The sequence below is a fragment of the Nyctereutes procyonoides genome, unplaced genomic scaffold (genome assembly GCF_905146905.1).
Source record: "Nyctereutes procyonoides isolate TBG_1078 unplaced genomic scaffold, NYPRO_anot_genome, whole genome shotgun sequence".
NCBI classification, from domain to species: Eukaryota; Metazoa; Chordata; class Mammalia; order Carnivora; family Canidae; genus Nyctereutes; species Nyctereutes procyonoides.
The window spans coordinates 58,671,897-58,695,737 of record NW_026575133.1 but is presented as its reverse complement, the minus strand read 5'-3'; the positions used below and the strand labels follow the sequence as shown (position 1 = coordinate 58,695,737).

Genomic DNA, 23,841 nt, shown 5'->3' with positions numbered 1-23,841 from the left:
CTCCGCAGCAATAGGGAAGCACAACTCTTTCTTGGTGATTTTCTGGGAAACTTCTTTCACTGGGTGAAACCATAGGAAAGGTTTCCACGTTCCCAGCCCTATGTGTGGCAGGAGGCCTGTGCGTCTGTTCTGAGTGGCCGAGAGCAGAGCCCATCAATTATTCAGCATGGGCTGAGCACTTTGAATGTGCAAAGGTCTGAACAAGTGTTTTTTATAGAATCTTGCCTCACAATATGCCAGCGAGATGAGACAAGGTTTCCCGATATTCTAGACAGTAAAAGCCCAGCTTGGAGTCAGAAGATGAATCCAACCCCAGACAAACCCCACGGACAAAGCTGTGTGACCCCAGGCAAGTCTCAAGACATCTCTGGTTTGTGGTTTGTCTGTGGTTTATCTCCGGAAGGCCTCTCTCCAGCCCAGACCATAGCGTGTGGTGCGAAAAATTGTGAACTTTTTTGTACAGGGTGATTTCAAAATCATTGTGATTTTTCTTGTTATGCCAGGTACGGAAACAGAAGCTTTGGATGATAAGTGGAGGTACAGCCATTAGCGCTGGACGTCAGAGACGGAGCTTCACTGGGAGACACCCCTGGGAGAGCGTGGGTAAGTGGGTTCCCCTGCCCCCACCCCTCATGTGTGCAGCTCGGTGACATGGTGATAACCCACCAGCCGCTGTGGTCTCAACTCTGCACGTGTCAAGGTGGAAGGAAGTGCAGAGGCCTATGTGCCCAAACTGCATGTTTTGCAGGAGAGAAGTGAAGCCCTGAGAGGGAAATGAGTTGCTGCAGTCACCTGGGAAGAGACAGGGTCCCTGGAGCTGACTCTCAGGCCAGGAGCTCTTTTCTCTCCCACCCTGGGCTGGAGCTCTCTCATTTCCATCTGCTGGCAGCAGTGCTGTGACCCTGGCTGGGAGGCTGTCTGGGTTGCCCAGAGCAGGAAAGTCCAGAGGAGTGAGGAACACAGCCCACTGAGCCTCTCTGTACCTGCTGGGGTCCCACAGTGGGCCTCATACCCAACGGCGCATCCTCCCAGGCTGGCAGCCTCAGGTCTAGGAATCCTAGCGGTCCCTGGGACCTGCCTGGGAGCCAACTTACCTCCAACAAAAACACCAGGGACAGAAGAAATGAGCTCTGTCTCCCATACCAGACACGTCACTCACGTTCCAAAAAGTCATGTAATTTGTCTGGGAGGTTGTCACAGTCATTAAACAGCAGTACTTTGCTTAGACTTGGGTCCCCTTACTGCCGGACCCTGCCCTCAGAGGAGGGCTCTAGATTGGGAGAGAGACCTTTATGCTGCAGTAGTTTTGCTCACCAACGTCAATAGAAAGGGACTTCAGTCTAGGTGCTTGGGTCTCAACCTCCTCGACTGTGCAGATTAATTTTAAAGGAAAATGAAGTATTGCCATAAGACTATTTAAATGGTATTATTTGCTCCTGGCTTTAAAACATTGAAACACTATAAAGCATATGTTCCTGTTACTTTTCTACATATGAAGTCATTTGAGGACATGGTCAAAATGATGCAGTTGGGAAAACTTGGGCTCAGATGGTCGTTTCTTACTTACCTGTATATGACCTGTCAAGCAGAGATATTCCTATCTCAGGGCCATTTCAAGGCCAGGTGCATGGTAGCCACTGGAAAATGGTTCTCTTCCCCTCTTCCTCTTGATTCTAGAAATTTGTATTTTTATTCCTGTATTCAGTTTGAGGGGAAATGGCCACTTATATATTTCTTTTATTTATACTGAAAAACACACTAAAGTTGAACTGGCACTATCAAGCCAGTAGCTATAAGAAGTATGGGGAAGAATTGGAATTAGATAGTGCCTAGACAGATCCCACAGTGAGTGCAGGGAGATGACTGGGGCCTGTTTTGGTGGCAGGAAACAGAAGTCCAGCTTAAATTAGCCCAAACAAAGGAGAGAATTCACTAGTGCATAGAAATAGGGAGTGTATGTCTTTAGACACCATTGGGTCCAGTGGCTCTGAAGATGTTATCATGTTTCTGTCTCTGTCTCTCATTTGGTTCCCCTTCCTAAAGGCTTATTCCTCCTCAATGAAAATGAGGTCTCCATGAGGCTGACAATGATGCATCCTGGAAACTCAGGCCGAAAAGCCCTGTTTCTTCAAATGTCTATATTTAAATCCCGTGGAAAGATTCAGACTGGCCTTGCTTGGCCATGCATACATCCATCAGACCAGTCGCTCTTGCCAGAGTAAGGGCTAAAACGAACCTCATCCCTGGGGGTGGGAGTGGTGGGCAAGGAGCTCTGACTCACAGTCCCTTCTAAACACTAAAATGATGCTGGGAGAGGACCCACAGAAGGGATGCTGAAGACATTGGTCCACCTCACAGGAGCATCAGAAATGTAACTAATGTGATCCAAGGAGAGAAATAGTCAATACCTAAGACTAGTCAGTGCAGAAAAGTGCTAAAAATTTTTTGTTAGGGGAAAAAGCGATCAGTTCCATTCAAAAAGAACATGGAAGGCTCTAGAATGAAGTGGTGTTTGAAGTAGGCTCAAAGACTCGGTCATATTCAAACATGAGGTTTTGGGGGAAGGATAAAACATGAAGTTGAGGCCAGCCCCACAAGCCATCCCGCCTACCAATTCAGACTCATTCTGACCTTGAAAGTCTTACCTATGAACTTGCAGGAGGTCTTCTGCTGGGCAGGTTTGGAGGTAGAACTACTGCAGCTAGGATGTGGTCACTGATTCACAGCATCACCATCCTCAGCACTTACTGAACATCTATGGTCTCTAGAGCGTTGTGTTCAGGACGCAAAAGAGAAAGCAGTGTTCTTCCTATTGAGGAGCTAGACATCTGGTCAGGGAGGCAGGACACTCCCAAAGCTCAAGATCAACTGCCTAATGGGTGGTGAGCGTAATAGAAGCCAGTGCCCGGGGGAATTCAAAGAATGACCTGGCAGGTGAGGTATCCTTGAGGACTTCTGAGTGGGAGCAACCTCTCAGCTGAGCTCGAAAACAGAGTTTTAGTCTTTGTGAGAGCAGGGAGGTCCCAGAGAAGTCATCCGTTCGTTCAACAAGGCTACTGAGCACATACTGTGTCCTGGGTGCTAGAGACACAGGAGACCATCACCGCCCTCACAGAGCCTACATGCTAGTGGGTGAAACATACAATAAATAAGTAAATAAATCGACATATAGCATAGTTATATGATGAGTGATAACAGCTGTGGGTTCAAAGGAAGAAGGATGTCTCCATAAGATGGTCAGAGCCAGTCTCTGTGTGGAGCCAAGACTTGAGGGCAGGCAGCATGGCCTCAGACTCTTTCTCACAGTGGCTTGCTGCCAGGAGTAATACAGGCAGCAAACAGATGACTTCCAGGAGGTGGAAAATGAAGGGGTCTTCTGGGTGGGCAGCTTGCAGCCCCGTAGGTGAGCTGTCCCCTGAGGTATAGATCAGGGGGGCATTTGAGAAAGGTTCCACTGACAGGCACAGCCGTGGTACCATCCTCCTTCCCTTACTGTCATCCCCCACCATGCACCCAGAGCACACGTGCAACAATATAACCTACCCCACACACACACACACACACAATGTCCCAGCACAGTTCACCTCCGCCAGGGTCCAGTCTCTGCAAGATGTCATTCCCCCACCTCAGGAGCTCCCTCCCCACACTGGCTCAGCCAAGACTTGGAATAAAGATGAGCTATGCTGGGGCCAGACCAGCGGGTGTCCCCTCCTGCTTTGGTCACCATGGCAACCTCTGATAGGAGAGAAAACACGCTTTCTGGCAGCTCCTGGAAGCTCCCTGGCTCCTCTGGGCAGCTCGGTAGGGTGCAGGGCTGTGTCCCTTGGCCTCTCAGCCCAGGGTCATTAGCACTCCTGCCAGTGTGCAGAGCAGGCACTAGAAATTCACGGCCAGCCTGCGTGGGTGACCACCACCGGAGGTCGGGCCTGAGTCGGGGCCTTGGGCTCTCCATTCAAGATAAGCATCAGGGTTTTAATGATTAAACCTAGCTGGAAAAGGCTGCCTGGTCAGAGCTCCGCCTCCACATCCCAGACCTATTGACCCCTCATCCACTTGGGGGGAAAAAATAAAAGAATTAGCCGCTTTAGAAAAGGAAAGAAACAAATTCAGGTGTGAGTTGTGGCCTGAGCTGCCCTGATTTTAAGTTTATAAAACACATGGAAGTGTGCCAAGCCCTTTGCCCTCACTCTCTCATCCTCACTATAGCTCTGCAAGGTGGACACTGCAGCCACCTCACTTTCAAAACGGAGGCCCTGTGGTTCTCAGCTGGGGGTGGCACCACCAGCCTCCCAGGGACACGTGGAAACGTGGAGAGGAGAGGGTTTTTTGGTTGTCATGCTGTTTTATGACACTGCTTAGCCCTCAATGATGTATTTTGTCTCCCCAAATGAATTATTCATCCTCTACCTTTCAATCAGGGCTCTTGGTCTAAGCAACAGAAAACGTTATTACTGTAAGGTGTTCACAGAATTGGCAGGAGGTAAAGACCCAAGGGAGAAGACAGGCAGAACCAAGGCAGCTCCAGAAAACAGAGTGGGAGGCAAGGCCCTGTGAATTAAACTGTCTGAGACCGACTCAGTGGAGTGCTAGGATTTGACTCACACTCTACCCCCACACAAACATTTCTGATACCAGATGTGTGATTTCTTCCACACTAAACAACCCTCCAGTTCTCTGCAGGCACCAACTGGGTGTCCTATGATTGAACTCAATTTTGACACCATCTAGTTAAAGTCAGTGTCAGATCCTACAAGTGAAGGATTCAATTCGGCAGACTGCCCCCACCTCACACGCCAACTGCACATCCCGGATTGCCACCCCTACCTCCAACCTACTGGCTATAAACCGAGAATTGCCCACAAACCCCTCCTCTGATTCACAAGTTTGCTAGAATGGCTCACAAAACTCAGGGAAGCATTTGCTTGCATGTCCCTGCCAATGAAGAGGTACATACAGCAAGGTGTGCAGAAGGGGTGCAGAACTCACATGCCCTCCCCAGGTGTGCTACCCTCCCAGAATTCCCGTGTGCACACCAACCCAGAAGCTCTCTGAACTCCTTAGGGTAGGGTTTTTATGGAGGTTCATTACATAGGCATCACTGATTAAATCAGTAGCTGTTTGTGACTGACTCCATCTCCAGCCCCTTCCCTCTTGCCCCCCAGGACAGGGATGGGGCCGTACGTCCCAACCCTCTAATTACAGAGTCAGTTTCCCTGGTGACAAGCAGCCCGTCCTGAGGGGTTTTCCATGAGTCCCTGCATTAACATAAACGCAGGTGTGGTTGAAAGGGACTTGTTATGAATAGTGAGATCCTCCTTTCACCTCTCTGGGTCTATAGCCATTTCAAGAACTAAGGACAAAACCCTAGATGTTACAAGAATAAATATTATTTTTTTAAGATTTTATTTGTTTATTCATGAGAGACAGAGAGAGAGGGGGGGGGGCAGAGACACAGACAGAGGGAGAAGTGGGCTCCCTGCAAGGAGCCCAATGCAGGGCTCGATCCCGGATCCTGGGATCACGTCCTGAGCCGAAGGCAGACACTCAACCACTGAGCTACCCAGGCATCTCAAGAAGAAATATTCTTATTGCTCTCATCAATTAGGACATTCCAAGGGTTTCAGGACATTCCAAGGGTTTCTCTCTGTACGAGAAATTGGGGATGGAAACCAAATATCTATTTCTTATTATGTATCACATCCTCCAATAGTCCTTTAGCAGGGATGATCTGGCTAAGATAATGCCACCTCCCCTGCACTTCACATCTGCTCCAAGGCTTACGTGGCCACAAACGACTCCTAACCATTTCTCCTTCAGGGCCTCACATGCACCACATTCTGAGGCCTGGGCCTGAGCATCTGATTGGCCAAGCTCAATTCACATGCGCACAGCTGGTTGTGTCAGGGCTCAGGACAGGAAGGAGGATACGATCCTGTCTGTTCCAGAGGAGATAAACCCAACCTGCCGGCTGTCTAGCACAAAATGAGGAGCTCCCTGAAAACAGTTTATGGTAAACAAACAAGACAGATGCCCACAAATATCCACTGACGCCAGATGTTATTTATATTCTTTCTCCAACACATGCTTATGCTGGTTATAAATGTCAGAAACACAGTTTCTCCCTGTGGTGACCAAGGCCCCCAGTGACCCCAGGTCAGCACGGAACACCGGCTGGTTTCTGGATGATTCTGGTACTGAAACCTAAGAGGACTCTGATTGGCCCAGCTGGAGTCATGTGACCACTTACTCAGGACAGAGAAGGCCTACCCGTCCTGAAATGTTACAGGGTTGCAGGGTTCTTGTCTCCCTGAGTGGAAGAATGAATCTCTGAATCCGCAGATACAAAAGGATGAGGTGAAGTGAAAGTTTATTAAGGTTGAGAACAGAAAGGAAAGAAAATAGCTCTCTGGAGTGAGAGGGCTCCCGCATGGGGACCCCTGAGGCCTTTTATGATTGGTCTTTTATAGAAAACTGACCGGGGAACTTAAATTTTCTTGATGTCACCTCTGATAGCACCATCATTACTTCCCCTTTGAATATCTCCTCTGTGCTGTTTAAGACAAAGTGGTGTGGTGATGTTCCCTTATCTGGCTCTGTTAGCCTCAGCATTTCTGGGATTTTTGGTGAGCCCAGATCACTTCCCTCTTACCTATCTCTCCCTCCCTCATCTACCTCACCCCACCTGCCCCTTACTCAACAGGAAGCACAGAGAAATGCTCTTTCCAGAAGAGATAAAGGACACAGGGTGGAAACTACTTCATGATGCTGGACACAGAGGAGGCCCCTCCAACTGGACCTGTGATGCTGGACTGCCCCGTGTGCCAGCTCCCAGGCCTGGCCCTTGATGCAGGATGAGGCTATCCTTTCTTCCTACGGCCTGACAGCCTCTGTCTGGGACTCTGAGGTCAGGGCATGTCTCATGAGGACAAGTGGTGAGGGGACCGGGTCTCCTCTGCTTCTGTGAGCCTGTCCAGACTGGTTGAGACTGGAGTGAGCATAGGCCACAATGCCCGAGGTGGGTGCCTGGGGGGCATCTGTTCTATTTACTTGTTCATTCCACAAACATTTAGAGAAGGCAGCATGGTGCTAAGTGCTGCTTGTTCCAGGATACAAAGCCTGGTTCTCACCCTCCTGAAGCCCAGAGTCTGGTAAAGGAACCATTAGGAAAGTGCTACGACTCGAGGGGACCACTAAATCCGGTAGATGAGGGGCCAGCCCAGAGCGAGACTGTAGAGGTTAGATCCCTACTTTCCCATTCATCAGTTCTGTGCCCTCAGGCAAGCTACTCAGCCTTCCTGTGCCTCAGTCTCCTCATCTGTGTAATGGAGACAATGCTACTACTTGCCTTGTAGGGTTGTTTTGAGGATTAATGTGTTATTACATGTAAGGCTCCTAGAACAATGCCTGGTGTGGTCCGCTCTGAGTAAGTGTTAGCTAATATTGTTGTGATGAGATCATTGTTTCTCTGATGTGCTCTCTCTCTATTGCATCCCAGGCACACACAGCTGGGGCGGGTCAAGGAAAACTTCCTGAAAAGGAAACCCCTTGAGAAATGAGGGGTAGAGGGAGGGAAGGGTGTTCCAGGCTAAAGGAACAGCTTGTGCAAAGCCCTGAGGGAGTGAGAAAGCATGCTCCTCCATGGGACAGGAGCACTGGGGAAGTTGCACACCATGGAGAAGAAATGAAACCATTCTAGCCCTGTACCCTAGCCTGAAGGGAGCAGGCGCGAGCCTGGGAGTCCCAACAGGGGGTGAGGGTGGCTTTTGAGTTTCTTAGACCGTACAGCAATAAGGGAGTGAGTCCTGCCAGGGAACAGTCTCATCCGACCTTCACCCTTGAGAGAGACAGAGACAGGGAGAGACAGAGAGAGTGGGTTAGCAGCTCCCTCTGCCCTCGCACCCTTCCCTGCCCAAGGAGTCCATCTAGGAAGTGGGTTTGAAAGCTGTTCAAGTGAACAGATTAGGTCATAATAACACGAGGGCATAATTGGCTGGATGACTGAGCTGCACCCACCTGGCTCCTCTAGCAGCCTGAGAATTAGCTCATGGCTGGCACGGCCTCCTTCGCAGCAGCCACTGTGGGCTGGAGTGAGCCAGGAGCGTGTTGGAGCAGCAGCCCTCCTGTGCAGCGTTCGTCCCCAGGCGCTGGCTTGTCGCTCCAACAAAAAAGGCGGATGCGCCCCTGAGGCTTGTCTTCTGTTGAGGGAAATTTTGTGTTGCCCCGCAGCCAGGTGGCCTGCCTAGCAGAGCACGCCCAGGCCTGGTGGGGATTAGGGTCTGACTTTGTTTTTCTGGGTGCCCGGGTGTGCCAGCGTCCTTTGGCTTTCCTCCTCAGGCTGTCCACCTTTGCAAGGCCCAAAGTGACAGACACTATGTTGCCCCGCCGCAGGAAGGACTTAGGTTAGATAAAAGAAGGCCCGCTTGCCCTGGTGTTGGAGGGCTCTTCCTCCCCTGCCCTTTCAGCCCAGGAAACCGTCCAGTGCTGGCCTTGGTTCCCCTGCACCCAGCCGACACCTCTCCACCAGCTCAGCACCCAAAGCCCTACAGTGCCCTGAGTCGGTGACATTCCGGCTCAGGCCCTGGCAACCTGGCAGGTGGAGGGAGGAGCACCTCCACAGAGGCTCTCAGGGCAGTGATCCCTGGGACACCCTCTGATGACCAGGAGAATGGAGATCAGATCCTATTTCAGCAAATCCTCACCCCCTGGTGAGGGGGCAAGGGGAAGCAGCTTAGGGCTCTGTCCCTGCCCACTCCGTGTCGCCATGCCCCCCAAGCGGCAAGTCCCTGACTCAGGCCGCTCCATACCCCATACATGCCTTGATGATCATAATAATCCCCAGGTGGGTACAGCTCTTCAAAGGTTGCAAAGAGCTTTTGTGTACCAGAATCCAGCAGATCCTCACAGCATCCTCGTGAGGCGGGTTGGGGTAGGAAGCCCCCTTATACAGAGTTGGAAACTGAGACTAAGAGGAGAGAGCTGAGCCCCAGCACTGGGTTTCTGGGGAGCAGATCTGAGACCAGAGGTGAGACATTCAGCCCCCTACCCTTGTGCTTACCATGTGGATGACACACTGTCAAACTAGGTCACCCCCAGGGCCCTGAGCTGTGGACAGGGGTGTTTAGAAAATGAGCAGGGAGGGAGGGAGTGGGGACATAAAATCATGTTTTCCTAAACTAGGCTTTTGTTTCCTCCTTCCTATGGAAGACCTGCTAGTCACCGCTACGTGATAAGAATCTAAGGGGGAGACCTGAACATCTAGGGGGAGGTGGAACCAATCAACTTCATCTCAGTCAGCTTCCAGGGAAGGATGCAGGGTGCACCCAGCAGGTCAAGGACCAACAGGGTGATTCCTCAGTGCAGGGCAGAGCATTTTTTTCTGGTCATATGACTGATGTAGCACCAATAGGTTTCATCATCTTAAGAATAATATATATTTTTTTATTTATGATAGTCACACAGAGAGAGAGAGAGAGAGAGAGGCAGAGACACAGGCAGAGGGAGAAGCAGGCTCCATGCACCGGGAGCCCGACGTGGGATTCGATCCCGGGTCTCCAGGATCGCGCCCTGGGCCAAAGGCAGGCGCCAAACCACTGTGCCACCCAGGGATCCCAGAATAATATTTTTTAAAGTTTAACTTTGTCTAGGACTTACCATAGAGGAGGCACCATGTGAAGGGCTCAATATTTGTTACTTTGATCCTTGAAATGGTCCCATGAAGGTGATATTATTACCATCAGGGCCAGCTTCAAGAGCAAGGGACCTGAGCAGCCCCAATGGGCCCTGTGCTTGGGGGAAATGCTCTGCTGTTGCCAGATTGAAATTCTTAGTACTGTTCAACAAGGAGCTCTGCATTTTCATTTCATATAGTCTGCTAAGCCCAGAAAACTATATAGACGATTCTGGTTATCCCCACTTCTTAGAAAAGGACACAGAAGTACAGCATGGTTGAGAAGTAACATGTCCAAGATCACAGAACTGGGCGCCCTGGGAGGGTCTAACCCCAAGGCCCACGCCTTCTGGAGTAGGCAAAGGCCAGTCAACATCAGAAGACTGTGCCCAAGTCCCACTGCTGACACCTGTCTGTGGTCAAGAGTGACTCACTTCACCCCTCCCAGCATCGATTTTCCCATTTGTGAAATGGGGTGATCCCACCTGCTCCTTGGGACCCCTGTGAGACTTGAGCGAGAGGATGCACACAAGGGTGCTTTCATACACCCCTAAGCTCAGCAGATCAAAGGATCATCATTAGCTGACTCACCGTGCATTGGCGCTCCTGTTAATGCCTCCAAGTCCTTCTGACACCGTCTTCACAGGCCTTCTCTGGATTGCTTTAGAAAACACCAATTAAAATAAACTCCCCCTACCCTTGGAGGCAGCCTCATAAAATCATGGAGTCATAGCTATTTCACACTCCAAAGGGAAGACCTTTCCCTAACAGGTTCTCCCTGCAGCCATAGCTGCCCCTGCCTTCTGTAGTCAAGTGTGCAGGGAGAGATGAAGGGAGACTTCCCGTCAGTGCCTGCTCACACAACTGTGGTGTGGAGAGAGCACTGCTCTGGGTTTGTCCGCAATTAGATCCTCTCCAAAAGGCTTCGCTGGAAATGATCAGAGCTCCCCAGTCCGGTAGAAAGAAGTCCTGGAAGGCAGAGATGCCCCGAGGCACCCTCAAAACACTTTCTGGCACCTCAGCAAAAGAGGCAGTGCCTGGGAGGGGCTGCTAATAGGTCTTTAGATTCAGAGAGACTCTAAAATAGCCTATGTTGGGATCCCTGGGTGGCGCAGCGGTTTAGCGCCTGCCTTTGGCCCAGGGCGCGATCCTGGAGACCCCGGATCGAATCCCACATTGGGCTCCCGGTGCATGGAGCCTGCTTCTCCCTCTGCCTGTGTCTCTGCCTCTCTCTCTCTCTCTGTGTGTCTATCATAAATAAATAAAAATTAAAAAAAATAAAAAAATTATAAATAAATAAATAAATAAATAAATAAATAAATAAAATAGCCTGTGTAACCTTGAGAGTGCGTTGAAAGCCCCGCGCGAGAACACCCCCACGTTTGCAGAGCATGCTAAACCTGCAGAAAGTGGATACAAACCTTAGTTTGCCAATCCTCCCAAACCTAGGAGATTGGTATGATCACCCCCATTTTATAGGCAAGGAAACTGAGGCTCAGCAAGCCTGACAGCCCCTGCACCTACGCCATCTGATCTCTAGTCTAGTGTTCTAGCTCAGAACCAGTGGTTCTCAGCCCCAGCTGTTTCCTCACATCACCTGCCGAGCCTTAAAGTCCCACCCCAAGTTGCTTGAATCAGAACCCCTTGGGAATGGAGCCTGGGAATCCATTTTTGTGAAGGTTCCTCTGGGGATTCCCATCTGGGTGGCTAGAGGTGAACAGTAGGTTTCTCTGCTATTAGTTGGGGTAGACTATTCCTCCTCATTCCTCAGGGCTGCCCTCAAATGGGCCAGGCTCAGAGCATGGGGAGGATGGCCAGACTTCCTCTGGTCAGATCGTGTTGCAGGCGGGGATTGTAGAAACAGTCCAGAAAGACAGCAAGTTCTGCTCTTCTTGAGTATCTCCACAGCTCGGTGGGAGAGAAGCCCCAGAGCCTCCCCAGGGGGCCAAGTCTCTGTTTTTATTTTGTTCCCCACTCCCCGCATTCCCTGCCTCTTCATATGCCTGCCCACCAACACCCATGCCCAGTTCCTGTCACCCAAACAAGTCATCAGGACTCTTAGTGTCCGTTTTTCTCTTTGGAGAGATCATTTTAGGTATATGGAAATCAATAAAAATCTTCCCCTTCTCCTCTTCCACACCAACAGTGTACTCTCCAGACTATGAGTGTTTTGGGTTTTCTCACCTAAGCTTTATCTTGGACATCTTTCCGTATGAATTCATGCTTTTTCAGCATGCCCTCAGCACACATTTTTTTCAAGAGCCGGCTAAGAACCAAGGACTCCTCTCCTTGGTCCAAGTCAAACATCCCCTACTCTGATGTACCCATCTCCATCTCCACCTGCCTGGACTCTGTGGGCACAGGGATGGGGCTGGGAGGCTGGAGCTTCACTCGGACTCAGACTGGGACTCAGAGTGACTTCTCTACCTGCCCTCAGACCCTCTCCCCAGAGGTGGGAAGGCCAAGTCACATCAGAAAGCCACAGCCCTTGTCCACGAGGCACTGCGGTGTAGGCATTTTAGGTAAATGTGCGACCCATCTTTCTAGAATGGTGAGTCACAAACCTCGCTTGGTTTAACAATCCTCCTTGAGTGAGGTCGGCTCTTCCCTCAGCCGTTGCAGGTTTATTTGCTTCCTCCTCGGAAGCGTGAGGTAAGGTGTTGTTCTTGGAAGAAGCAGCTGAGAGTGCGCAGTAAGACCTGGAAGAGCCAGTGCCTGAGGAGGGGTGGGGGCACTGTGCTGGGCGGGGTCAGCGGTCCCTGTCCTGAGACCCATGGCACTACAGTGTCGGCCTGGGGACCCTCAGGTAGCTGTCGCTCGGAGGAGAGACCTGATCCTTCAGAATCAGACAACCCAGACTTGTCCTTGCTAATGGCCAGGAGCTCTCTGGTGAGTCATTCAACCTCTAAGAGCCTCAGGTTCCTCCCATGCAAAATGGGAACTCGGAGAAGTAACTACAGACTTGCCATGAGGATTGAATGTGATAATGGAGGTGGAATCATTTCAAAGGTGGTGAAACCCTGTAGAGAGCCCTGATTTATTCTTGACTTCTCTGCATTGGGTTAAGCCTTGAAATTGCCTCACTTCTAGTCCTGAGCGAACTATCCACAGCCCTGTCACCTGACTTCTCTGAGCCTCAGTTTCCCCTCCTAAGGAGCTCAGGAATGTGGCAGGTCTGCCAGGGGCGGGATTAGTACTGACATCATTTGCATCCTTCCTGCAGGGCCTCCTACCAGCCAGCCGGCAGGCAGCTTTTCACCGCCTGCCCTTGCCAATGAGGGAGCTCAGTCCTGCTTCCCTGCCTCTCTCTGATCTGCCTGCACCTCCAGGACTGATCTTGGCAAATCTGCCCCCCCCAAAATTCCTGCTGACGCTTGTCTGTTCCTGCCTTTTGTGAAGCATGGCACCCACAGGACTCCGGGAAGAATCTTAAACACTGAACCTCCACCACTGCTCCGGAGGGCACACTGTGTGGCTCGTCCACATCCAGTTCCCTGTCAGCTCCGGGAGCTACTCACATCCCAGCAATGCCCTCAGCAGCCTTGAACCCAGCTGGATGAGATCACTCCTGAGGGGGAACCAATCTTGCCACCCACCAAGATCCCCACGCCGCCCCAGCAGACTCTAGGATGTCTGTGCCTCAGATCCAAGTAGAAGAAGTGGTTGGTGGGGAAGAAGAGCCAGCAGGAGCAGCCCTGCCTCCCGATGACCACCTGCGGAGCCTGAAGGCCCTCACCGAGAAACTGAGGCTGGAGACCCGGAGGCCCTCCTACTTGGAATGGCAAGCCAGGCTGGAAGAGCAGACATGGCCCTTCCCGAGGCCAGCTGCTGAGCAGGGGGAGTGTGGGCAGGAGGAGCCCTCATCCCCAAGGAGGGGGTCCAAGCAGCATCCCCCACCTAACAGGCGTGCCAGCCAGGATGCTGGGCCCCAGCCCACCGGCAAGCTGGAAGGCTTTGAAAGTATTGACGAAGCTATAGCCTGGCTCAGGAAGGAACTGGTAAGTGGCTGCCCCTCCAAGAATCCCCAGAAAAGGCATCTCTCTCTCCTCTGTCTGTGTCTCTCTTTATCTCTCCGCCTCTCCCCCAATCTCTATCCCTCCCACTTGCGCATCTGTCATTTCCCCCATTAAATCAAGGGTAGACCTCATTACTGTGCAGTTACGTGAGACCCACATGCCAATCAGCCCCTAGTCACAGGAGGAGGAAGCCTGTGTGCCCCCACCTTCCCCAACGCCCTCCTTGCACAGGGTCTCATAGGTTCATTCCGGACTGCTAAGGATGTTCCTGGAGTGTGATGTCCCTCCCCTCCAAAATGTTCTCACTGTCCATCCCACCTGCTAGGAGCCCTCCTCAGCAAGCCAAGGCTACTCTGCTCCACAGGGGTGGGGAGGGGGCGCTGTGCTGGGACCCTGGGGCTGTGGGGGGCGAGTACAGATGGGGCTGTGCAGGCCCAGAGCTGTGTGTCTGGGGGTTGCTCTACGTGGCTCAAGGTCAGCCCACAGTGCTCCCTTCTTACTGAGCTGTGTGTAAGGAGCTGCTGTGAGGGTGGCGCGGTTGATGGGGCCTGAGAGCTTTGGGCTGGGTCTTGGAGGTTGAGTGAGGGTCTGCCCAGAAGTCAGCACCTGGAGGGGCATCTGGGGGAATGAGCATGAGTAACAGGTATGCTTGGGGAGGGGGAGGGCAGCAGCTTTCCTCTGCCCACGGGCACAGTAGGCTCCCATCAGTGGCATCTCTCAGCAGGTGGGAAAGGGAATAGATGTTCAGAGTTTTGTGCCCATTGCCCAGGGGAGAATCACTGGTCCTGGGCATCGAGTGGCCCCTCGGCAAAGCCAGGCATGGTGCTAATGCTCCCCATGACCTCGACTCCTGTCCCTCCTCCTCACCTGTGGCCCAGGTAACACCTGCCCTGTCAGGCCACCCTGGACACAGGTGAGCCAGCACCAACAGCCAGCTGCCTTGGAGAGCCACTCATAACTGCTGTGTCAACAGGGTAGGCAGAGGCCTCCCTGGTTTGTTCTGCAAAATCACGAAATATAAATCCCCTTTGGGGCCAAGAATTCCTCATGGGTTGAAATAAGTAATTGGGGCAGGAGGGGAGGCTCAGGGACTCAGGTGTCTGATGAACTGGCAATCTTTTCTCGTTTTAATGTTTAATCTTTAGTATTGAAACTGCTTCCCAAAATATACCCTTCCACTATGTCTGTCTTTAGTAAGTGGGGTGTAAAGTTGGCTTGCATAGAAAATGGGGCACCTGTGGATTCATGCTGTGTCTCTGAACACTCCACTGCCACTGGGTGGGTGCTCCTGGCAGGTTTAGGAGGTGAGTCCAGAGGGACACACGCTGGCCCCTGTTCTTTAAAGCTGGTCTTTAAGATCCCCAGGCTGAACTGCTTTCATTTGTTTTCACAAAGAGAACAAAAATATCCCCATCAATCAAGGATTCAGTTACTTGGCTCTGGGTCCCTTTGAGGTTTTATTGCTTCTGGGAGTGGAGGCTTTTGCTTTCTAAATAAATTAGCATTCCTTCCGGGGGTGGGGGTGGGGGTGGGGGGCTTTGGGGTGGAGATTAGAGAAGGAATTCCCTGTGAGTAAACCGGGAGGGAATTCTCTAGAGCTCATCTCCCTCATCCTCTAGATGAGAGAGGTGTCTCTCAACCCCACCTGCATATTAGAGTCACCTGGGAAGCCTTAAAATGTCCCAGAACCTAGACATGCAGATCAATCAAAATGAATGTCAGTGGGGTGGGACCCAGGCATCAGATTTTAAAGTTCTCCTGGTGCTTCCAAACGCAGCCTAGGTTCAAAAGCATTGCTGTAGATCTGCGGGCTGGGCCCCTTTTTCTTGCCTGGCCATTGCAAGTCAAGCAGCATGACTGCCCTGGCCAGACTATGTGCTGAGAAAAAGCAGGAGGGCCAGGTCAAGGACAACCATGGGTAATGCAGAGAGAGCAATGCTCTGTAGGCAGAGAAAGAAATACTAATTGTCCAGACTAACTTGTCTGCCAAAGGCTGTCTCAAGTACAGGGAATATTAGCATTCATAATGCTTTATATTTGCAGGATATTTTATTTTTTTCCATATACACAGTGTAATTTTTTTTTCTAAGTTTTTATTTAAATTCCAGTATAGTTAACACAGTGTAATATTAGTTTCAGGTGTAGAAAGTGATTCAACAATCTCATACAACACCCGGCACTAGTGCATCCCAAGTGCCCTCCTTAATGTCCGCCACCTATTTCCCCCATTCCCCCACCCACCTCCCCTCTGGGGACCATCAGTGTGTTCTCTCTAGTTAAGGGTCTGTTTCTTGGTTTGTTTCTCTTTCTCTTCTCTTTAACTGGTTTGTTTCGTTTCTTAAAGTTCACATTATGAGTGAAATCATACGGTATTTGGCTTTCTCTGATTGACTTATTTCACTCAGTACTATACTCTCTAGTTCTACTCATGTCATTGCAAATGGCAAGATTTCATTCTTTTTCGATGACTAATATTCCATTATATATATATATATATATATATATATATATATATATATATATACCACCTCTTCTTTATCCATTCATCAGTGGACACTTGGACTGCTTCCATCATGTGGCTATTGTAGCCGACGCTGCTATAAACATCAGGGTGCATGAATCCCTTCAAATTAGCGTTTTTGTATTCTTTGGGTAAATACCTAGTAGTGCAATTGCTGGATTGTAGGGAAGTTCTGTTTTTAACTTTTTTAAAAAAGATTTTATTTATTTGAGAGAGTGCAGGTGGGGGAATGAGTGAGTGGAAGGGAGGGACAAGCAAACTCCGTGCTGAGTGTGGAGCCTGATGTGGGCATCAGTCTCCCGACCCTGAGATTATGACCTAAACCAAAACCAAGAATCAGATAATCAGATGCTTTAACTGACTGAGCCTCCCAGGAGTCCTCTATTTTTAACTTTTTGAGGAAACTCCATGCTGTTGTTTTTTTTTTTTTTTAAGATTTTATTTATTTATTCATGAGAGACCCAGAGAGAGAGAGAGAGAGGCGGAGACACAGGCAGAGGGAGAAGCAGGCTCCATGCAGGGAGCCCAATGTGGGACTCGATCCTGGGACTCCAGGATCATGCCCTGAGCCAAAGGCAGATGCTCAACCACTGAGCCACCCAGGCGTCCCTCCATGCTGTTTTTTAGAGTGGCTGTGCCAGTTTATTTGCATGGCATTTGCCACCCTTTCCACAATTTCTCTGTGCTACCAGGAATGGGTAAGAATAGTAATAATAATACTGAGATTTGTCACTGGGTGTCTGTTGTGTGCCACACACTTCACATGTATTACTTACCTCTTTCGATCGTCACATCCCTATCCCGTCAATCCCATTTTACAGAGGAGAAAACTGAGGCTCAGAGAGAAATGTAGCAATGAGCAAGAGAGTTGAAATTTGAACTCTGGCCCATCTGGTTGCATTGCCCATAATCCTCTTAGCCACCATACGCAGTATCTTCCAAAGGCAATGGATTTTGCTGGATGATTCCTAAAAATGTATATTCACAAAGATGCCAGCAGTCAACAGAACACATGAGAGTAGAGGCCAAGGGAGAAACCAGACTGAATTAGAGTCCCAGTCCTCACACCATTATTCCTTTGTCTTACATTAGACCTGTGTGATGGCTGTAATTGTCTCCATTTTACAGATAAGTAAAGTGGGGCTCATAGAAGTCAGATGCCCTGCCTAGGATTGTATGACTAGTGAGTGCCAGAGCCAGAGCTTGAACTCAGCCTTCACCACTGGGGAGAGAGGCAGGAGAGGTGGCCCTCCTGCAAAGGTCCCACATGCCCAGCTCATTCAGGGCATGCTGAATGAGCATGCTGGATGACAGGGGCAGATTTGTGCTCTAGAAATCACTCGGGAGCATCTCTTAGAGTGGTGACTCCCGAACTAACGGGCATACAGATCACCTGGCTCTCCTGTTAAAATGAAGATTCTGATCCTGTTGGTCTGGGATGGGGTCCATGATTTCAAATTTCCAACAAGCTCCAAGGTGATGCTATACTGCTGGTCCATGGACCCCACTTTGAGAAGCAAGGACTAAAAGGCAGGCAAGACGGGGGCCAGGAGGCCAGAAAGGGATCTCAGAGGAAGCCCCCGGGATCCCCAAGCCTGTGCCCCGAGCTGAGCCATTGCCAGAGCTGCCCTTTTGGCTTGGGGCTCGGCCAGTAAATGGGCCTCTGGGAAGGAAGTCCCAGCATGCCACACTGAGGTGTCCAAGAACCAGATTCCATCAGAGGTTGTAAGTCTGAGGTCAGAAGCGGCTCAGATGCAGCCTGGCAGGCAGTGCTGTTCACTCCACTTCGGGGATTAAATAGTAGCACAGGCAACTTGTAAAATCCTTGGACTGAATGGAAAATGCAGAGTTCAACATCTGAACAACAGGCACCCTTTCACATTTTTAACATTTCAGTCGAAACACTTAACTCCGTGTCATTTGTTTTCCTAATTCGTCATCTATCAACTCACTGAAGATGTCATTAAAAATTAACCTGTTTTGGGCACGTGGGTGGCTTAGTGATTGAGCATCTGCCTTTGGCTCAGATTAATCCCAGGGTCCTGGGATCGAGTCCAGCATCGGGCTCCCTGTGAGGAGCCTGCTTCTCCCTCTGCCTGTGTCTCTGCCTCTCTCTCTGTCTCTCATGAATAAATAAACAAAATCATTTTTAAAAAATTTAACCTGTTGTTTGAACCGAATGAAGGGGGTTTCAAACGACCTTTGTTTTATTCTAAGCCCAGAATTTAAGTTTCCTCTATACCTGGGCAGACTCTCTCTGCCAGTTTGTCAGGCTCCTGTGCACATTTGTCTTTTCTCCTGATGTGGCTAAGGTAACCAATTAAAATCTGGAATCCGGACAACCAGGTGGCTGTTTGTTCTACAGGATGCCAAACCCTCAATGTGCTGAAAGTTCTGGCTCTGCAGTGGGTTTGTGATCAGTAAAGGGCAGGCCCCCAATGGCTCTGGGATTACCACTGTCCTGGGAGCAGTCAGTAAAACCAGTGAGGTGTTTGTTGTCATCGTTGAGCCTTTTAGAGGCAGGCCACGCTGGGTCTGGACAGATGGGCTAGTCCAGCCCCTGTCTCCTGCAAGGCCAGCTCCAAAGCAGAGAGTGACTGCCCGAATCTTGTTTCCAAGGCAAAAATGGATCCTAAGAACTCCCTCAAGGGGCTCCCTCTCCCTCTCCATTCTCCAGCTACAGGGAAAAATGACAAGTCATTTCTGACAGGCTCCTGGGACCTGTAAGTAGGGCAGACCTTTCCTTCAGTCTCACGTGTTGGAGGATACAAGGGAGGTGGAGACCCTCAAACCCTGTTGGCATTACTCCTCCAAGCTAGGCAGGCCTGACCTTTGCCCCCTGCCACCTGCCCCCCCCCCCAGGGTACCCAGGGAGCCTGTCGCCATCTGGATGTGGCAGTAGAGCTCCCACTTCTGTATGCAGGAGAGGCTGTGGCACAGCTCTACTTGTTCCAGACTGCTTATGTTGGCAGAAAGTCTCAGCCTCCACCTTCTTGCCTTTGGGGCAGCCTCCCCAGGTGGCCAAGGGGTGGGGGCAATCCTTCAGGAACCAGTGAGTGTGCCCCAGATGCTGTGGGACTCAGCTCTCTAGCTGAGTCTGGAAATCAGAACATTTCACAGGCCTCTGTGCTTTGTCCCAGAGCTTGAAGCACCCGGGTAAAAGGGACACTCCCTTGTCTTCTCCCTTCAACCCTGCTAAAATATTCCCCTTGCCAACCCGAAAGATAAAGAAAAGGGAAAAAAATCTTCCGCCTGGCGTGTGTGCTGCCAAAACTACAGACAAAGCAAAACAGTCCAGCTTCCTATGGGGTTGTCTTTGTGGCAAGAATCCTGGGACATGAGCAGCTGTTTTTATTTTAGTTTCATGCAGGTGTTTGATACCCACAAAAAGCCCCAAAAAGGTGTTTATGGTTGTTAGAAAAAGGGAAGAGGAACCTGACAAGTTTTAATAATTCAAGGGGCTGCCATGGCAGGAGGTCATGGACCTGAATTCGGCTGGCCCCTCTGTGGCTGCAGCTTGATTTCAGCCTCTCCTGATTAAGCCTCTCTTGCCTGTGCTGCCCGCTTGGCAAGCATGTGGCTGATGCATCCCAGGCACGGCCAACAAGGCCAGCATGATCCATTTCTGCTGAATGATACAGCCGAATGCACCGAGCATCATCTGATCACAGCCATGGTAATACTTCCCATCTAAGGAGCATGGCATGGTCCCCAAAGCACTTTTATATACAATATCCTGGGAGAAGGCTTGGAGGTACTTGCTATTCCCATTTTTACAGAAGAGAAGCCTGAGGCTCAGAAAGATGCTAAGCCTGAGATCAGAGAGTTTAGGTGACTTGCCCATATGCCCAAGGTCATAGGCAAGGAAATGGCCAAACCAAGACCTAGACCCACATCTCCTGGCTCTGGATCCAGATCAATTACCATTTTTTTGTTTTTGTTTTTTTAAAGATCTTATTTATTTATTCACGAGAGACACAGGGAGAGAAGCAGAGACATAGGCAGAGGAAGAAGCAGGCTCCCTGCGAGGAGCCTGATGGGGGACTGGATTCCAGGACCCTGGGACTACTCCCTGAGCACTGAACCATCCAGGAGCCCCCAGAGCACTTACCTTTGTACTAGGTATAGGCACTGACACTCAGTGCTAGTCTGTGGAGCCAGGAGTTGTTCAAAACCTGTATTTAAAACCCTGCTAATTACAGAACAGGACACATGCAAAGGATTACAGAGAGTTCTTAGCAATGCCTCATAACCACCCGGTAGTGGCGACAGGGACAGCTCTGGCCATATTATGATAAGGGTATGCTCAGAACCATTCAGGGAGGGACTGGCTGAGCTGGGGTCTGAGTCCCCAGAGTTTCTAGTCCAGGTGTTCCTTTGCCCGGCTCTAAGTCTTCTCAGTGTAACTTGGGGCTTTCAACCTGTCTGGCAGGAGCAACCTGCAGGAGTAAGACTGTTCTATTCATATAGCCACACACTTTAGTAACCCTTCAACAGTTACTCAAATATTTATAAACAGAGGTACCAGCAAAGGAAACAAACAAAACATCAGTGATGTTCATTTCTGGGTCCCAGTATCATTCTTTGGACTTTTCTGTAGCTCCTGAGAGTTCCAAAATAGGAATACATTGCATACAACTAGGAAGAAAAAAGATTTAAAAATAAAAGACGAAAGAAAGGTTTCCAGCTCCCCTCTGTCTTGTCAATGTAACTGGTATACATTCCTCACCTTGTAATCTATAGGTCTTAAAAAAGGCATAGAATCTCCTAGACTAAGATAAGGGAGTCCTGGATCCCCCCAAATTCCCCACTCACAGTGAGAGCCGATGAGGTGGGGACCATTGGCCAGTGAGATGAAGCTGACTCTAAGAATCGGGTCTTGCCTCTTTCCTTCCCTTGACTGGCAGTTGAAACGAGGGGGAGATGAGGGGCACCTGGGTGGCTCAGCAGTTGAATATCTCCCTTCGGCTCAGGTCATGAACCTGGGGTCCTGGGATCCAGTCCGCATCAGGTTCCCCTCAGGGAGCCTGCTTCTCCCTCTCCCTGTGTCTCTGCCTCTCTCTGTGTTTCTCTTATGAATAAATAAATACAACATTTTTTTTTAAAAGAAAAAGAAAGGAGTGGGAGATGGGAGACAGGAGCAGAGGCTTGATGATGGTACCCAACCAGAATAGCAGCATAAGGCAATCCTGGGGCTGTAGGAGACAGGCTGGGGGAGGGGGGTCCCTTGATCCAACCCTCCGTTCATCCAGCATAGCCAGAGTTCATGGAGTGCTTGAGCTTAGGAGCTGGGTGCAGGTGGGGGCCAGGGTGACTGGGACAGGATTCCTGCATTTATGGGGTTCCCCCTTTCATGGAGGAGACAGACACAAAACACAATGACACGGTGTGACAAGAGCTACACTAGAGGTAAAATAAATACAGTTCCAAAATGCTTCGGGGAGCCGAGGTGCACGCTGAGCGGTCACTGTGCGCCAGGCACAGTGTACAATAAAATTAACCAAACAAATTAACCAAACAGAAATACACGAATCCCTACCTTCTTCAGCAACAAATCCATGTCGTTAAATGTGATTGACATTAGGCTGCTCCTTATTTTCCATTCACATTTTTCCTTGAATAAGGAAAACCCAATTCCTCTGATGTGCACCCGCCCAGTTACAACTATGCAGTATGTTAGTGTGTAGTAACTATTGAAAGAGGCATCCAGAGCATTTGTTAAAAATACAGATCCTTCTCAACACTTCGTGGAAATTCAGATTCCATAAATCTGGGGTGGTGTCAGGAACTTAACAAGTGCCCGAGGGTGATTCTAATGCAACTAGGTCACTAACCAGTCACAGGCGGAGCAGCAAAAACATAAAATGTGTAACTAAACTAGACTTTCAGTCAGGCTCTACTATATCCTAGCTGTGTGACTTTAGGAAAACAATTAACCCAGACCCAGGTTTTGTCATTGTAAAATGGGTTTAATAAATACCTCCCTGCCAGAACATACATAATAAATATTTATTGAAATAGTCAGGTGCTATGTACTAAATGGACTGTGCACATTTATATTCATCACATCATGTAATATAGCGCTCTTTTAAGGTAGGCACCGTCCCCATTTTGCAGGTGGGAAAACTGAGGTAAAGTAACTTAGCCAAGACCAACCAGTCGAGCAGGGGTTTGAACCCAGGTCTGTCCGACCTCGGAACCCCTGCTTTGAATAGCTGCTGCACAATCAATTGCTCCTGTGATCAAATGAGCATGAATCCACTTTGTATTTCATGACGTTTTAGGCTCATTCAACACATTCTTTCAATTCCTGGAACTCTAGGCTTGCTGTCCTCCAGAGTTCACTCGATTTTGCACTTTTTCCAAGAACTCCCTTCTCTCTCTGAGAAGTCTTCATTATTCTAATATGAAGTCTGGGTCTCATGGCACAGAGGTTCAGAAGGGACTGTTCAAGACTAAGACATCCCCTTGGGCTGAACATCCCCTTTATTTAAAATTTTTTTTAATTTATTCATGAGAGATGCAGAGAGAGAGGCAGAGGGAGAAGCAGGCTCCCTGTGAGGAGTCCCATGTGGGACTCAATCCTGGGACCCCGGGATCATGACCTGAACCGAAGGCAGATGCTCAACCACTGAGCCACCCAGGAGCCCCTGAACATCCCCTTTCTGAGGGATGTATTATTTTATAAGCTTCAGGACCCAACCTAGTCCCCAAGCTGCTACCAGGGGAAAAACAACAACAACAACAACAAAGGAACGAGCACTGCCCACGGCTATTGTTGGTCATGTCCCTGGGCATAGGCCTGAGCCAGACACAGCCTGTAAGCAAGCAAATCCCAGGGAAAGGTGACAGGCTCACTCAAGGTGGCTGAGCCCCCGGCCCGGCTGTGCACTACGGGCCTGGGCCTCGGGATCCCCGGGTCCCCGCCGTGGGCCGGCGGAGCCTGCAGGCCGCTCAGGACCCCAGGACTGAGGAGGAGCGGCCCGGGCCAGTGCAAGGTCCTGGCTTCTCTGCCTCCCCACTGCCCCCCGCAGGGCAGGCATGCACCAGCGCCTGTGGACCCCTCTCCTAGGGCTCCTTCTGACAGTGCTAGCCAGCAGGATGCGCAGACCCCCCAGATGCTAGAGCAGCCAGGAGCCAAGGGCCATCACCCTGGTTGTCCTCCGATGCTATGCGGAGAAATGCAGGAGCGTCCACCCATCAGCTGTCACAGACTCGGGCCCCGCCCTCCCCAGCCCACCCGCTCCGGGCTCTCACTCTGCCAGCAGCCCCTGGGGCCACCTCGGGCCACACTGCACAGTACTCAGCAGTTGGTGACCTTACTAAGCCCCTGAGATCTGTGGGGGAGGGGTGCAGCCCTGACTCTCGCCCTAACTCTGGACTCTGATCCGGAGCTAGGTCATAGCCGCTTCCCAGGCACTGCAAATACCCCCCTTAGGTGGGTTTTGAGTTCACATACACACCCCCACCCCCCCCACACACACACCAGGCCCCAAGGCTGCTGCGAGTTTCCCCAGGTAGATGAGGCCAAACCATCTGTTCTTCCTAAGGAGGCAGGCGCCAGGGTTAATGGAGTGTGAAATGACTTTGGAGAGCAAAACGGCCTCAATCACGCCTGGAAGGTGGGGCAGAGAAGA

At 50.4% G+C, this 23,841-nt stretch overlaps 1 protein-coding gene across 2 annotated transcripts in view; it reads left to right on the top strand.

Annotated features, from left to right (window-relative positions):
* FAM167A (family with sequence similarity 167 member A) overlaps positions 1-23,841 on the top strand; it is a 43,801-nt gene that overhangs the window by 5,518 nt on the left and 14,442 nt on the right. Inside the window, exons 2-3 of one of the 2 annotated variants that reach the window (XM_055300599.1) lie at positions 504-603; positions 12,891-13,665. In XM_055300599.1, coding sequence (XP_055156574.1) covers positions 13,297-13,665 — 369 coding nt within the window. In that variant the 5' untranslated portion in view covers positions 504-603; positions 12,891-13,296. Of the gene's footprint in view, positions 1-503; positions 604-12,424; positions 12,557-12,890; positions 13,666-23,841 lie in introns of those variants that run through there. The other variant, XM_055300600.1, reaches the window with a different exon arrangement.